At 35.5% G+C, this 15,193-nt stretch overlaps 1 protein-coding gene across 1 annotated transcript in view; it reads right to left on the bottom strand.

Annotated features, from left to right (window-relative positions):
- Window positions 1-15,193, bottom strand: part of LOC140447190 (uncharacterized) — a 59,450-nt gene that overhangs the window by 23,438 nt on the left and 20,819 nt on the right. Inside the window, exons 5-6 of the mRNA XM_072539703.1 lie at window positions 7,014-15,066; window positions 1,207-1,806 (exon numbers count right to left, since the gene is read on the bottom strand). Of these exons, the coding sequence (XP_072395804.1) occupies window positions 1,207-1,806; window positions 7,014-15,066 (8,653 nt within the window). The remainder of the gene's footprint in view (window positions 1-1,206; window positions 1,807-7,013; window positions 15,067-15,193) is intronic.

The following is a 15,193-nucleotide window of genomic DNA, read 5'->3' as shown; positions in this document are numbered from 1 at the left end:
GATATTATCAGGAATTATATATAGCCGCCTGGAATCGTTTTCGGAGGAGATTATTGGTGAATACCAATGTGGCTTCAGACCAAAGAGGTCAACTATAGACCAAATACATATGTTAAGAGGTATACATGAAAAATGTGTTGAATATAACATACCTATTTACAACTTGTATATCGATTTCAAACAGGCGTTTAATGGAGTAGATCGACAAAAGATGTTGTAAAGCATCACAAAAACAAAATATATGGAGTGCACAAAATCGAATGAACATGAGAATCTGAAGGTAGACAACCATACCTACAAATATGTCTCCACTTTTCCCTACCTAGGCTCAATAATAAATGACAACAACAACATCAGTCAAGAAATACAAGCACGGATTCTTAGCGGTAATAAGTGTTTTTATGCATACAAAGACTTAATGAAAAGTAAGTTACTGAATCGTGAGTCTAAGCTGAGAATCTACAAAACAGTAATTAGACCAGTGGCCACATATGGATGTGAAACGTGGACCCTCTCAACCACTGATGAAAATCAACTGAGAATATTTGAGCGAAAAATACTAAGCAAGATATTTGGACCAACCCAATGCAGCGATAGTTCGTGGAGAATTAAAATGAACCACGAGCTGGATGAACTAATGCAGAGCGCAGATATTGTCAGATTTGTAAAATCACAAAGACTAAACTGGCTTGGTCACCTAGAAAGAATGCCAGATAATCGAGCTGTAAAAGTAGTCCAGAGATGGAAGCCCCAAGGAAACAGAACAAGAGGAAGGCCCCGTAAAAGATGGATAGACGACGTAGAGGGATCTTAAAACCATGAACATCAGGCAGTGGCGAAGGAAAGTATCCGACAGGGCAGAATGGAAGAACATTGTTAAGTAGGCCAAGACTCACAAAGGGTTGTAGCGCCATTAGAAGAAGAAGAAGCTAAAACCCACAGAATAGGTTTTCTGGGGCATATAGAAAGACCAGAAGATTAAAAAATGACGAAAATGATGTTTTCCTTAAAACCAATACAAAAGCGGAGGAAAGATAGTATTTTTGAAGATCTATGAAGAAAATGTAACAATTTATAAAATAAGATTATGGTAGTGGTATTTAAGCAAGCCTTAAATCTGCAAGACCTGTTAAGCTCAATAAATAAAATACAAAAGGAAGCAATTTAATTCGTTTTACAATGCCGAGTAGTAAGAAAGATACAAACCTTTGTTGTTGTCCCTGTTGATCCGTCACGATCATCACTTTATTTCCGGTTCCTTCTGGAAACTTCGAAGCAATATTGGCAATCGGAACAGTTCTTTTCACTATTGTCTTCTTTGCAATCAACTTTTGCTGCGGTGAACCAGGCGCACCCTGGCTAAGAAAAAAGTAAGTCCCGGGCTTTGCACCGCGAGGTAAAACTCCCGCCGGAAGAACCTTTCCTTGTGATATCGGCTGTTTCACGGTCGCAGCTTGTAATATCTTGGGCTTAGCTATAATTTTTTGTGGCTGGGTTATTGTCTTCGTGGGGATGATGGTACGGGTATATCCAGTAGTAGGTTTAGTGAGCGTTAATTTCGTTGTAGGTGCCAATGTACTAGATTGCGTACGTGCATTAGCTGATGCATTATTGTCGATTACAATCGGCATGCTTTCTATACTTTCTGGAGTTAATATTTGGTCTGACAATACTATCGGCATATTGAAGATGTCAAAAACGTTATCATCTTGACTTGTTGAAGTTGTGCTGATGGTTGGCCTCGCACCAGCTGTAATGATCTGTGTTTTACTCACTGTCTGTGATGGTCCAGCCTCCACTGAAACTCTGAAAATTTTGTTTTTTGAGTTTTATACTTTTCACAATAAAATGATTGGGTTTTCAACATTAAAGCCAAATATGTAATAATGAGTAAGTAGGCAATGAAACTCAATAAAATAAAAAATATAAATTTATGCAGTATTCGTTTAACACATACAACAAAAAATAACTTCACATTAAATATTAAAGTGATTTCACTGTTGTGTGTGTGTGTGTGTGTGTGTGTGTGTGTGTGTGTGTGTTTAGAATAATGACCTTGGTATAGACCAGGGATGGCCAACCCGCGGCACGCGTGCCACTCTGTAGCACGATTGAGTCCTATCAGTGGCACGCGTAGCGTTTTGGATTAAAACACTTTCAAAAAAATTAAAACTTGAAAAACAAAAAATAATACGAAGAAACTTGGTAGGTTTACGGAAGTTACGATAGATGCGGCATCATTGCATCCTCTGGCGAGCGATATTGCTGCGATTGGTGCACGTGATCCTAGCTGTCGTAATGTGCAATAGGACTGCGTTATCCTTGCTTAGTTTATTTTAAACTGCCCCGTTGTATGTGCACATTTTGTCATCGCGCATTGTTTCTTTAAAATTTTAAAAGTATTTGTTCGATATGTCCACGAGTAAGCCTTCGACTTCAAAACGAAAATACGAAGATGATATTGCAATTCGCGATTTTCAACCTGCTTGGGAAGAACAATTTTTATTTACTAATCGTAATACTTCAAAGCCTGTTTGTTTGATATGTGGATTGTCTGTAGCAGTTCCGAAAAAATTTAACCTGGAACGACATTATAAACAACTGCATAAGGACTTCAGCAACAAATATCCTATTGGTTCACATTTGCGAGCCGACTTTATTGAAAAAAAAAAGAAAACCCTAGCCAGCCAACAGTCACTGTTTCAGAAGAGAAGTGATGAAATGGAAACTATGGTTAAAACATCATATGAACTTTCTCTGCTGTTAGCCCGGAAAGAAAAAAGCCTACTCTGATGGAGAGGAGATAATTAAAAATAGTCTGGCAATATTTGCTAAAAATGTGTGAGATGTAAAGATCAAAAATATGGTCGATAATATTGCATTATCCCGAAATACAGTCATGCGCCGTATAGATGATATGGGCCAGGATGTTGTTTCCCAAATTATAAGTGGATTAAAATCCTGCAAATTCTTTTCTTTAGCGTTGGATGAAAGTTGTGACAACACAGAAAATGCGCAGTTAAGCATTTTTGTCCGTTATACCAATGATAATTTTGAAAATGCCGAAGAGCTTCTGGATTTGCGACAACTAGTCACAACAACAGGAGAGGACATTTTTCAACAGCTTAAAAACGTAATCGAAGTCAACAAAGTTGAATGGTCAAAATTAGATAGTGTTTGTACAGATGGAGCTCCTTGCATGGTTGGTAGACTAAAGGGGTTTGTTACATTACTGGAAAACTATTTGGGAAGAAAAATTTTTAAGTACCATTGTATTATTCACCAGGAAGCTCTTTGTGCCAAGGACCTAAACATGTCATCTGTTGTTGACCCTGTAACACGCTGCATTAACAAAATACGAGCTCGGGCATTGAATCGACGACAATTTCGAGAACTGTTCGCGGAAGAAACGGAACAAGATGGAGAGTTACTTCTCAATTGCAGTGTGCGCTGGCTCTCCAAAGGAAATGCACTCGAAAGGTTTTGGAACTTGAAGGAGTGCGTCTTAAAATATTTGCAAGAAAACAATGAACTACCCAGTGAGTGCTCGTTACTTAATGATAAAGATTGGCTTTGGGATTTAGCTTTTCTCACTGATATTATGAGACATTTAAATTTATTAAATTTAAGATTACAGGGAAAAATTGTATTTTTCCTACTCTAGTTGGTCATATATCTTCTTTTGTGAATAAACTTATGCTTTTTTGTAACGATTTTGGAGAACAGAGATTGACACATTTTACATTAATGCAGGAATTAGCCAACAAGGTCAGTAGAACTCCAAATTATGACAAATTTAAAAACCTTATATCTATTTTGCTAGGTTCATTCAATACCCGGTTTGAAGATTTTCAAAAAGACAAAATGAATGTTGACCTTTTCATAAATCCTTTTTCTATTTCTCTGCAAGATATCAATTGTTACTCAGCTGAAATACAGATCGAAATTATTGATTTACAGAACCACACTATACTAAAAACCAAATATAGGGAAATTATTTCAACTGTTACTGATCCCAATTATATTGAATTTTGGAAATTTGTACCAGCAAACAATTTTCCTAATTTACACGAGTTAGCTCTAAGATATTGTTGTAGATTTGGTTCAACGTACGTTTGTGAGCAAATGTTCTCTATTATGAACATAATAAAATCAAAATATCGGTCACGATTAACTGACATGCATTCTAAAATCTAATTCTGTTGGCTAGTACCGAAATTAATCCCAATATAGATGAATTAATTAAAAAAATACAAGTTCAAATACCACATTAAATAAGTAACTCTTTAATAATTTGAATTTTAGATAATAAGGAAATATTTAAGTTTTTTTGTTTAACGTTTTTATTTTATTTTTATTAACAATAAAGTAAGTTTGTTGTTATGTTTTACTTATTACGTTATTTTTTAAACCTCCACTATCTTGACTAAACGGAAAAATGTGGAATTTACATAAGAAATACATATTGTACCGTATATTATTAATGTTAGTATGTCGAAAAATTTTAGTGGCACGCCAAATTTTTTTTGTTCTCATATTGGCACTCGACTTAAAAAGGTTGGCCACCCCTGGTATAGACCAATTGGTGAGCTCAAATTTTTTTGAAGTTATACTTCTATACGCGCGTTCGACGTTGGAAATTTGTACGAGAGTGAATCGGCAAAATCATTACATATGTAAGGTATAGGTAAGAGAGAGATAGAAAATATATTTTCTCTCTATTTCTCTCTCGAGAATAAAAATGTTCCTTTTGTAAATATATTTAATATTATTATTATTTTTCCATTCTCTTCAGATTTGTCTTAAGCCTCGTTAAGCATGTTAAATTATAAATTAAAACTTGTAAATATCTCAAGAAAGTTCAAATGTGTACTTATATACACAACAAACAATTAAATTTTGTATCTGTCAATGTCAGACAAATTGCCAGTTGTAACAAAATTTTTATTTTATTAATATTATTATGGTAAATTAAACATATGCGTAAGTAAGTTATGTATATTGTCATTTTTAAATACTTATGAATATTGCATTTTAATTTGTATTGTATTATTATATTGAATTATGTTGCATTGTATTGTATCGTATTTTTATATTAATAACAAAATAGACAATGAATTTTACTGCAGAGTATGTGTAAAAAAATATTTGTTTGTATTCAACTCCTTTCATACATATATAAAAATATACATTTTCATCAAAATATTGATTCAATCCTTCATTTACTATACTCCTATTACAGGTCAAATGTTGTTTATATACAGCAAACGATGCACCATATACCTATATACCTAATTCTGTTTCTCTTTCTGCTCTCTCTTACCTATAGCATTACATATGTAATGATTGTGCAGATTGACTCCCATATAAATTTGTAACGGCGAACGCGTGTATAGAAGTTGTAACACCGTAAAACCACGGTTTTCTATGAATTTTTGGTTGGATGGATATAATGAAATTTTAAACCTACTCCTCAACACAAATAGTTGCATATGCAGATGATTTAGTTCTTATGGGAAGAGGCAAGGAAAGATTAAAAGAAGCAGTAACAATCCTGGCAAAAGAAGCACGAAAAGAGGTCTAGAAATTAACGAAGGAAAAAAACAAAATATCTACTCTGCTCTAGAAGACAAGATAACAGGATGAGAGAAATCAAAATAGAAAACTACACTTTTGAAATAGTCCAACAATTTAAATATTTGGGAGTAATAGTGAATGCCCAAAACAAGAGAAGTGAAGAAGTAAAGGAACGAATAATAGCAGGCAACAAAACATACTGGAGATAGCATAGGCTCATGAAGGACAAGAACTTATCCAGAAATACAAAACTGAAAATATACAGAGTTGCAATCAGACCAGTAGTTACGTACGCAGCTGAGACAATGTGCCTCACGGAAAAACGTGAAGAAAAATTGAGAATTTTCGAAAAGAAAATCCTCAGACAGATTATGGGCCCGATAAGAATGGACAACGGAGAAATGAGAAGAAGAATAAACCATGAACTAAGAGACATAATGAAGGGAGAAGATATAGTTAGATTTATTAAAGCACAGAGCCTGAGATGGCTGGGACACATAGAGACAAGGAAAAATGACCTACTGATTAAGAAGATCACCAGATGGAAACCAGCAACTGAAATACCAAGGGGAAGACCCAGAGAGAGATGGGAGGATCAGGTCATGAGAGATATCAAAACTGGAGGGAACTATGCACATATCGAAATAAGTGGAAGAAAATCATAACGAAAGCCAAGTCATACAACAAACTTTGACAACATACAAGTGGAATGCTGAGTGATTCACCGCAATAAGCGAATCAGAGAGCTCACGTAAGAGCAACAAACATTCCACCCGGAACGAAAAGCCCTGATGGTGATGATGGAAAGAGGCCAATTGGCATTTTTCAATGACCATTTATAAATGGGAATAAATGAGGGCCTGTGGTTATTATTAGATATTAATGTAGGAAAATGATCGCTTCCATATAAATAAGACATAACTTCCCAAGATGTCTGTACAGAAAGATCACAAAGAGATAAATCTAGTGGAGACCCATCACCTGTAGAAGTGTTAAATCTGGCATAACCAAGTTCTTATTTATTCTTCCAACAATTAAAAAAAACCAATATTTCCAACTTCTTATGGGACAAATACACACAAATTAGAAAAAATTTGGAAAGGTTTTTAAAATCCCCGCCGATTGTGACGTCAGAAATTGGGTAGTCCATTTTCAGTTGTTGAACTCAACTTTCAGTGTTGACACATTATTTAATTCTAATGCGACACGAAGTTCTCCCAGCAAGTTTTAAATAAATTAAGGCAAATAAATAAAAAAGAAAAATGAGTAAAAATAACGTTTTTAAACTTATTTTGAAAACGAGAAAATTTTCTCGATATAAAAGATTTTTGCAGACCTGTATATAAACGTATATCAAAACTCCTACCAGTGCAACATTTTTTATTTTAGGTATTATATTCAAGAAATATTACTTGTGGCATACAAAATATACATACCTTGTAGCAACTGCGGAGGTGGCGGGACTGATGAGAATGGTTTTCTTTTTTGGTAAACAAACAGTCGGTTGGAGAACTTCTCCAGATGGTGTGATAATGGTTTGTTGTAAAATCTTCGCCTTGCAAGAAGGTTTAGCTCTAGATTTTCTATTAGGTTTGGGGGCCGGAGGTGGAGCTTCCTCCTCGATGTGCTTTTTAATATTAGGTATCACAAATGTCTTTAAATCTTCATCATCATTGACGGCACTATCGGAAGACGGTACAACTTTTTTGGCTTCGGGAGCCGGTTTAATAATTTTTTCAGACAAAATAACCGGCTTGGACTTTGATTTTTGTTTTGTCAGAGTTTCAGTAATTGTTTCTTGTCTAGTAGATTCGCCTTTTACATCTGAAAGTCTTTCAAACAATTTGGAACTAGTAGGAGAACTTTTATCTTTTTCTGTAAAATTTTCGTCGAAAGGTTTTAGACAATCTTTTGAAATTAAATTTTTAGAAATAATCTCGTCGAAATCACATTCGACATCCTCAACAATTTTAGGCTGGGTTTGAAATTCTGGTGCTTTTTTGCTTGCTTCATTTCCTTCTAATATATCAAGTAACTCACCTTGATTATAAGCATTTATTTTTTTAACATTAGCTCTTGGTTTTAGTTCTTTTGTTATGGCTCTGGAAGTAAATTCAGTACCTTTAGAATGTGTATCCAGGTTTTTGTCATTCTCACTGGTCGATTCTGAAAAGTCCATCGAGAAATTTGACAGAGTAATCGGCTTTTTAGGACTTATAACTTTTTCGGACGTAATTTCTACCTGTGCATCTCCTAAATCTTTTTCAGACATGACTGTTAAATTTCCTTCAATGGCAACCATTTCTGTCTCAGATAATTTTTCAGGAAACATGTCTGGTTTTGGTAAATCATCTGCGGGTACATTATTATTGATAGTAGCTGGTTCTGGATCACACTTTAGTTCGGACATAGTTGCTAATGCTATAGCTGAAATTTCTTCGCTTCTCGATAAATTTGAAAGATTGGTTTGTATGCAGAATTTAAATGAGTCATTTGAATTGGCACAGTGAATTTCAAGTTCTTTGGGGTATTCCTCTACTTTTTGAGTCTTATCGGTTTTGTTTTCAATAGGGCTTTCGGAATTTTCCCCACTCTTCTCCAAACCAGTTATATCTTCGCTGTATGACGGTTCAATGTAGTTTTTAATTCGACAAGAATCATCTTCAAAAGAAGCCTTAAGCATATCACTCTGTATAACTTTACTCAGATCAACTTTGGGGCTTCTGGATTTTACAGAAATATCAATGATTTCCTCTTCTAGTTCAATATCTAAATCCTCTTGATTTTTATCACTATCGTCTTGATTTAATTTATGAACAATATCAGTAACCAAATCATTTAGTGTTACGTCTTCTTCGTCTAAGTCGGTGAAATTGATATATTTTTTTGGTTCTAATCTGTGTTCAAAAGTATTCTTTTTGTAACGGACCTCAGATTTGCTCACACAACTTGCCGGTATTTTAAATATTGAATCTGGTAGTTTTTTAGCGGGCTCCTCTGGGTCCTTAGTAGAAGAATCAGTTATTTTTTTAGCCGTTAAATCTTCACTGACGTCAGCGGTGTTTGAATGCTTAGGTGACTCATGACACACAATTTCTCGTTCAGAAGTTACTCCAAATTCTTGATTGGCAATGGGTTTTTCCAGACAATCCTCCATTGCCGATAATTTGGTTCTATACTGGTTATCTTCCTCATCAGAGACAGTTGAACTTCTAGGTGCTGGCTCACTTAGTACTGAGCTCTGACTATCTTCATGGCGTACGCACTCTTCAGCTTTACCCAACTGTGGTTCTTGTATTAATTTTAGTTCCTGTATAACAGTCGGTTCTTTGTTTGCTTGTGTTTCCTTGATAACATCTAATTTTTCATCACCGACTACTCCTGATACTTTTTGAATTACACTGAACTGTGCTTCATTATTAACTTCAGATCCAGATTGGTTAGGTCGAGTCTCCTGATGAATATTTGGTGCTGTAATTTCATAAAATCTTGATTTTAATTTCTTAATAACTGTAGTTACTGATGTATTGGTAGAATGTCGTTCTAATTTTGTTGATTGTGTTTCTGTATTCAGTTTTGTGTGTTCATGTTCCTCAATCGATTTGTTTTTATGGATGACTGTTAATTCCTCTTCAGGACTAACACATATTTCCTCTACTACTTCTTCAATCAACTGTGGCTCTTCTATAGATTGAACACTCTCAGTTGCATCTGCTTCAGTAACAAATGTAGTCTCGAGGTTTTCCATTTGTTGAATTACTGCAGATTTTTGTTCAGCTACGAGAACCTGTGGTTGTCTCATAAACTGTGCTTCATTAACCATTATACTTTCCTGTTTAGGCGCGAATGTTTCGGCAACTGATGTTTCGTTTTGATTGAATTCTGATTCTTCTTCATCAAAAGTAAGGCATACTTGCTTTTCTGAGTGTATGTCTTGAGTAAGGTCTAATGCTTGTTCATTAGAATCAACAGGTTGCTCAACTATCGAGGTTTCCAGAACTTCTGGAGATTGTTCTTTAATAAGACATTCAGATTGCTGGGGAGATGGATTTATTCCTTCCATGTCCTGTTCAAGATCTTCCTCTACTAATTTATCATCAATGTCTTCTGGTACTTCTTCTGAAGATTCCTTCTCCAATTGTATATTTTGTGATAAAGTCAGTTCTTCATTACTAACTACAGGTTCCTCTTGGGCATCATGAATTACGAGCGCATTTTCCATTGATTCTTGTTCATTTACTATAATTTCTTCGTTATTAGAAAAAGATTTTTCTGATATTGTTTCCTCCTGTGTTGCACTAGGTTCTTCTTCTTGAGGTTGCTCTTCCATCTTTCTCTCCAAAGGTAAACAAAAGTCTTCATTAGTAATACATGGTGTTAATGTTGTTTCTGTAGTTGTGATACATTCTTCTGCCTGAAGTTGCTCTACTGAATGGCTCTGCACATCTACTTCCTTACTAACAATAGATTGCTCTAACATTGTTGTTTCTTCAATTACTGCAGGTTCTTGCTCTTCTGATTCTGCCTCCGAAACTACTTCAAATTGTTCATTACTAACAACAGTTTGCTCTGATGCTGGTACTTCCTGACTGAGTACAGGTTCTTCAACTTGAAGTAGCTTTTCTGATTGTATTTCCCGAGTTAAATTGAATTCTTCTTCCTTATTAACAGAAATATTCTCTAATAATTGTTCCTCCTTGGACACTATATGTTCTTCAGTACAAAGTGTTACTTCTTGAGTTACAGGAGGTTCTCCTTCGTAAAGTTGCTCATCTGACAATACATTCTGGGTTAAATTGAATTCTTCTTTAGTGTCAGAAAGTCCCTCTAGTATTGTGGCTTCTTGAGATGCTACAGGTTCTTCTAGTATTTGCTTCTTTAATGGTACCTCAGGTGTTAAATTGGATTCTTCTCGACTAACAGAAAGGTCCTCTGGTATAGTTGCTTCCTGAGTCGCTACGAGTTCTTCCAGAGTTTGCTCCTGTACTTCCGGAGATATATTGAATTCTTCTTCTTTACTAACAGAGAGATCTTCCGGTATTGTTGCTTCTTGAGTCACTACGGGTTCTTCCAGAGTTTGCTCCTTTAATGGTACCTCTGAAGTTAGATTTAATTCTTCTTTATTAACAGAAAGGTCCTCTGGTATTGTTGCTTGTTGAGTCACTACAAGCTCTTCCAGAGTTTGCTCCTGTAATTGTACTTCCGGACTCAAATTGAATTCTTCTTCTTTACTAACAGAGAGGTCCTCTGGTGTTGTTGCTTCTTGAGTCATTACGGATTCTTCTACTAATTGTAACTGTGGAGTTAAATTGAATTCTTCTTCTTTACTAACAGAAAGGTTCTCTAGTATTGTTGCTTCTTGAGTCACTACGGGTTCTTCCAGACTTCGCTCTTTTAATGGTAGCTCCGGAGTTAAATTGAATTCTTCTTTACTAGCAGAAAGGTGCTCCGTTATTGTTGCTTGCTCAATCACGACGGGTTCTTCCGGAGTTTGTTTCTTTAACGGTACCTCCAGAGTTAAATCGAATTCTTCTTCTTCCTGAGCGACTACATATTTTTCCAGAGTTTGCTCTTGCGTTGGTTCCTCCGGAGTTAAATTAAATCCTTCTTCATCGGTAACAGAAGTAGCCCCTAAGATGGAAGATTTCTGTGTTATTATTCGTTCTTCTGCGGGTTGCTCGTCTTGAGCTAAATATACCTCTTCTTCTGGTTCCGTTATCCCACGAATTTTAACCTCTCCTTCGATTTGATTATCAATAAATTCCGTGGACTCGTTTGCTTCGTTAAATAACGGTTTTTCTGTATCAACAGATGAATCGATCGATTCGTTAGTTTCTTTTATTTCGCTAAATTGGCTTTCTGTTGATTGCTCGGTAGGTTCTACTTCTTTAGATTCAGTTATACTTACATGATTTTCATCTGTAACGGGTTCAAGTTCAGGAATGTAATCTATTTCTTCTGTTGGATCAACAGTGTTCTTTTCGATTATCGTTTCTTTTATGGTTGCAGGTTCTTTATTAACAATTTCAGCTTCATTTTGAGCACTTGGTGAACAAATAGAAACTTCTTCAACTGCACCATCACCAACTGGAGTTTTTGAACCAACTTCAATGTTACTACATTCTATATCACTAGCATCTCCAGGTTCAACATGTCTGTTTGTTTTCCCCTTTTTCTTATGTTTGTGTTTCGAAGATTTTCTTTTATTCCTTTTTTGTTTCTTAGATAATTTGTCACTAAGATCTAAATCGACATTTAGTTTGGCAGATGTGATAGGATGGTCCTGTAATTCCGTATTGCGATTAATCACTGAAATATTTTCACTTTCAGAGCTACAAACTTCTTGAACCACATTGTTTTGGTCATCTGTACATTGCTGAATTGGTTCTCGTTCGATTTCTTCGGGTTTATGGTCGTGAACAAGGATTTCTGATGAACTTTGAGGTTCTATATCAAAAGAAACGTTTTCTTGTAGTTTCGGGGAGTTGCTATCTAAACGAGCAGCATTTTCTGTAATTAAAACTGGCTCTTTGTTAACAGCATCTTCCGCTACAGGAATCTGTACAAATTCGGATTCCTTTTTAGATTCGACCGATTCAGTTTCGATAATTTTTGAGTCTTCATATGTCGATTCATTATTCCCTTCTACTATATTGTTTTCTGGAGTTTCAAAGAATGTTTCTACGTTTTTAGTTTCAGATTCATGTGGAACGCAATCGTTTATCTGTGTTTTCGAATCGTGCGTTTCCGCGCCTGCGTTTTCATTCAAGTCTTCCATCTCTTTTTTATTTTCTGTTTCTATTTGTAAAAGTAAAGGTTTTTCTGTATCAAAATTATCCTGAAAAGATCTTGTACGTTTCTTTGGATGGCTTATCCGTTTAGTTTTATCAGAATTTTTTCCCTTTTGATTTTTTTCAGTCGAATCATTGTTACTTGTATTAGTAGGTGCTATAGTGGTATTTAGTTCTTCTTTATCTTGGGGTATAATTGTCGTCTGCTTCATAGTGGCTTCTGCTGATGAGACCCGTAAACTTCTACGTCTCTTAAGTGGTAATGTTTCTTCGCGAAGAGTGTCAATTACTATTTCTTGATGAGCAATGACGTCTGGGTGCACAGTTGATTGATCAACACTGGTTTCTGGAAAGGAGTCTGTTACAAATTTGCGTTTTTTCCTTGGAAGTGTTTCTTTCTTGCTATTGTCTCTAATATAAAAGTCTTGGGAAAAAACCACTTTGTTTTCCACATTATCACTACCTAAAGATTTATTGGTCACAGTACATGGGTTTTCTTGGTTTTTATCACTTACGTTGTTCAAATTTACAGTCTCGTTTTCGATCTTTGTTTCCGTTAAAGAGTTTCTCAAACTCTTACGGGTTTTACTTATGGCTTTTGGTTGGTCTTGCATGTCATGGACATTACTTAATGCTTCCTTTTGATCAGTCGATGTTTCAACAATATTTATTTCCGATAAGGAATAATGCTGCCTACGTGTTGCACCTGAGTGACTTAAATCTTTAGCAATTGCTTTTTCCTTTTGTTCATCTGAGTCATCAACACCAGCGATACTTTCAGACTTAATCTTTTTATGTTTGTCATGTCGTTTTCCTTTTTTATCATCTTTGTCGCCGGAGTAAACAATTTCAGACGATAAACCTGGTTCTATATGATGAGATTTATCTAAACTGCTGAGTTCTGAAGACGAACGCAAACTTCTTTTCTTAAATGTCAATTTAGTTGCATCAACACTTGGAGTTGATGATATTGGACGAGTACCAATTTCTTGTTGCTTTAAATGTGTGTCCATTAATGAATCTTCTGTTTTGTTTGTACATCGGACATTAGTAGCAGTAGGTTCCTGCTGCTGAGCTTTTGACGTATCGACAGTTTTCAATTCTGTGCTTCTACGAAAAAACTTTTTAACACGGCCTTCGTTTTTTTGGGAAATGTTTATGTCAACGTCTGAGGATGAAGCATTCTTATTAAAATGTTTCTGTTGTTTGTCCTTTGAGTTTACCTTCTGACTAGGTGAGGACGGTTCAGCATTTGAATCTGTCGAACAAGAATCTACAATTTTTCTACGTGGACTTTTGTTAAGTTTGGACATAATTTTTTCTTTGGATTCCTCGTCAATATTGGCTTCATCAATAATTGACGACATGATTTTCGTGTGCAGCTCATGAATATCTTTACAATCGTCATCTGAAGTCTTATCTGAACTCTCATCGTTCTTATCCTGGAATAAGATCTCTTTTTTACTCTTCTTTTTTAAAGCTTGCTGCTTCTTGCTTTTCATCTTCTCTTTATTAAGTCGGTTCTCGAACTCCTCGAAATTTTTAACAAATCGTTTCTTGGGATTAATCGGTTCTGTGGGTACATCTGGGTGGTTTTTATCGCGATCTTTTTGGGGTGGATCATCTTGCTTATCCGGAAATTTTATAGTCTTGACAGAGTGAAAATTTTGTGGCGGTTTGAGGCTGTTTTCTAAATCAGATATTTTGGGAACGGAAACTTCGTCCATCAAATCTTTAAAAGCACTCTCAAATTCGTTATTTTCAGCACGTTTCTCGTTGAAGCTCTGGCTTTCTTTTAATATTTCCTCTTTATTGAAACCTTCCTCTAAATCGATGATATCGTCAAGAATCTCCGATTTTCGTTTTTCTGTCGGAGGTATGACCCTCGGTATTTTTCTCCCAACTTGAACTGTGGTGTTAAGTAATTCTTCTTCCTCTTCGTTAAAATCAAAACAGCATTTACTATCATTTTGTGTACTTGTATCACCGCTAGATGCAAAGTCAATTTTTGATGAATCGTCTGCTTTATCTGTTGGAGATAACGTTTCTGTTACTTCGGGCTCTTTATCGTCGTTTTCTATTGTCTTTACTTCAGTTTCGACGATGGGTTCTGGTATTTGATCTATTGCTGTAAATGTATTTTCGTTTAAAATGCTCAAATCACTTATTACACTCATATCTTGCGTTTCGGATAACTCTTCCTCTTCGTCATCCCATTCGGCCAATAGATCGTTACGAATATCACTAGAATTTTTAGGCTTAACCTCTTCAACTACTTTTGGAGATTTTTTAACGGATGGTGAGGTCTTGGTCTTTTTCTTTCTTTCTTTTGGCGGTTCGGGTGCCTCATCGTTAGAAGTATCATTTAACTGAGAAGATGACACTCTCTGTCTCTTAGCTGGCTCTTTCTTCTTTGGTTTTGGTGTGACGGGTTTCTTTCTTTTCTTCATCGGTGGTCTATCATCAAATTGAATATGCGATTTTATGTGTAATATCATTACCTCAAGTCTTTTTGTACTATAAGAACAATCGTGGCAGTTGTAATCGCGTTCTGGTTCAGTATTGAGTTGAATTACTTCTTCGTCTTCACTGTCAGGTGTTCTATCTTTACCAGGATATTGAATACATATGTAGGCTTTGTAATCATCCGACCCAAGAAATCTCCTATGAGTTATGTGAGAGGTATCTGGCTGGGTTTCTAAAACGAAATAAAATATATACATAAAACAGCTACTAGATTATAATCAAGAATGTTCAGTAAATCAAAACTTCAATTTATGAACGAACATACAAGAACAAAGCTATATGTTATTGAATCCTGCTGG

Source organism: Diabrotica undecimpunctata, chromosome 8 (genome assembly GCF_040954645.1).
Source record: "Diabrotica undecimpunctata isolate CICGRU chromosome 8, icDiaUnde3, whole genome shotgun sequence".
Taxonomy (NCBI): domain Eukaryota; kingdom Metazoa; phylum Arthropoda; class Insecta; order Coleoptera; family Chrysomelidae; genus Diabrotica; species Diabrotica undecimpunctata.
The sequence above is the reverse complement of the archived record's forward strand: the minus strand, read 5'-3'. Positions and strand labels throughout refer to the sequence as shown.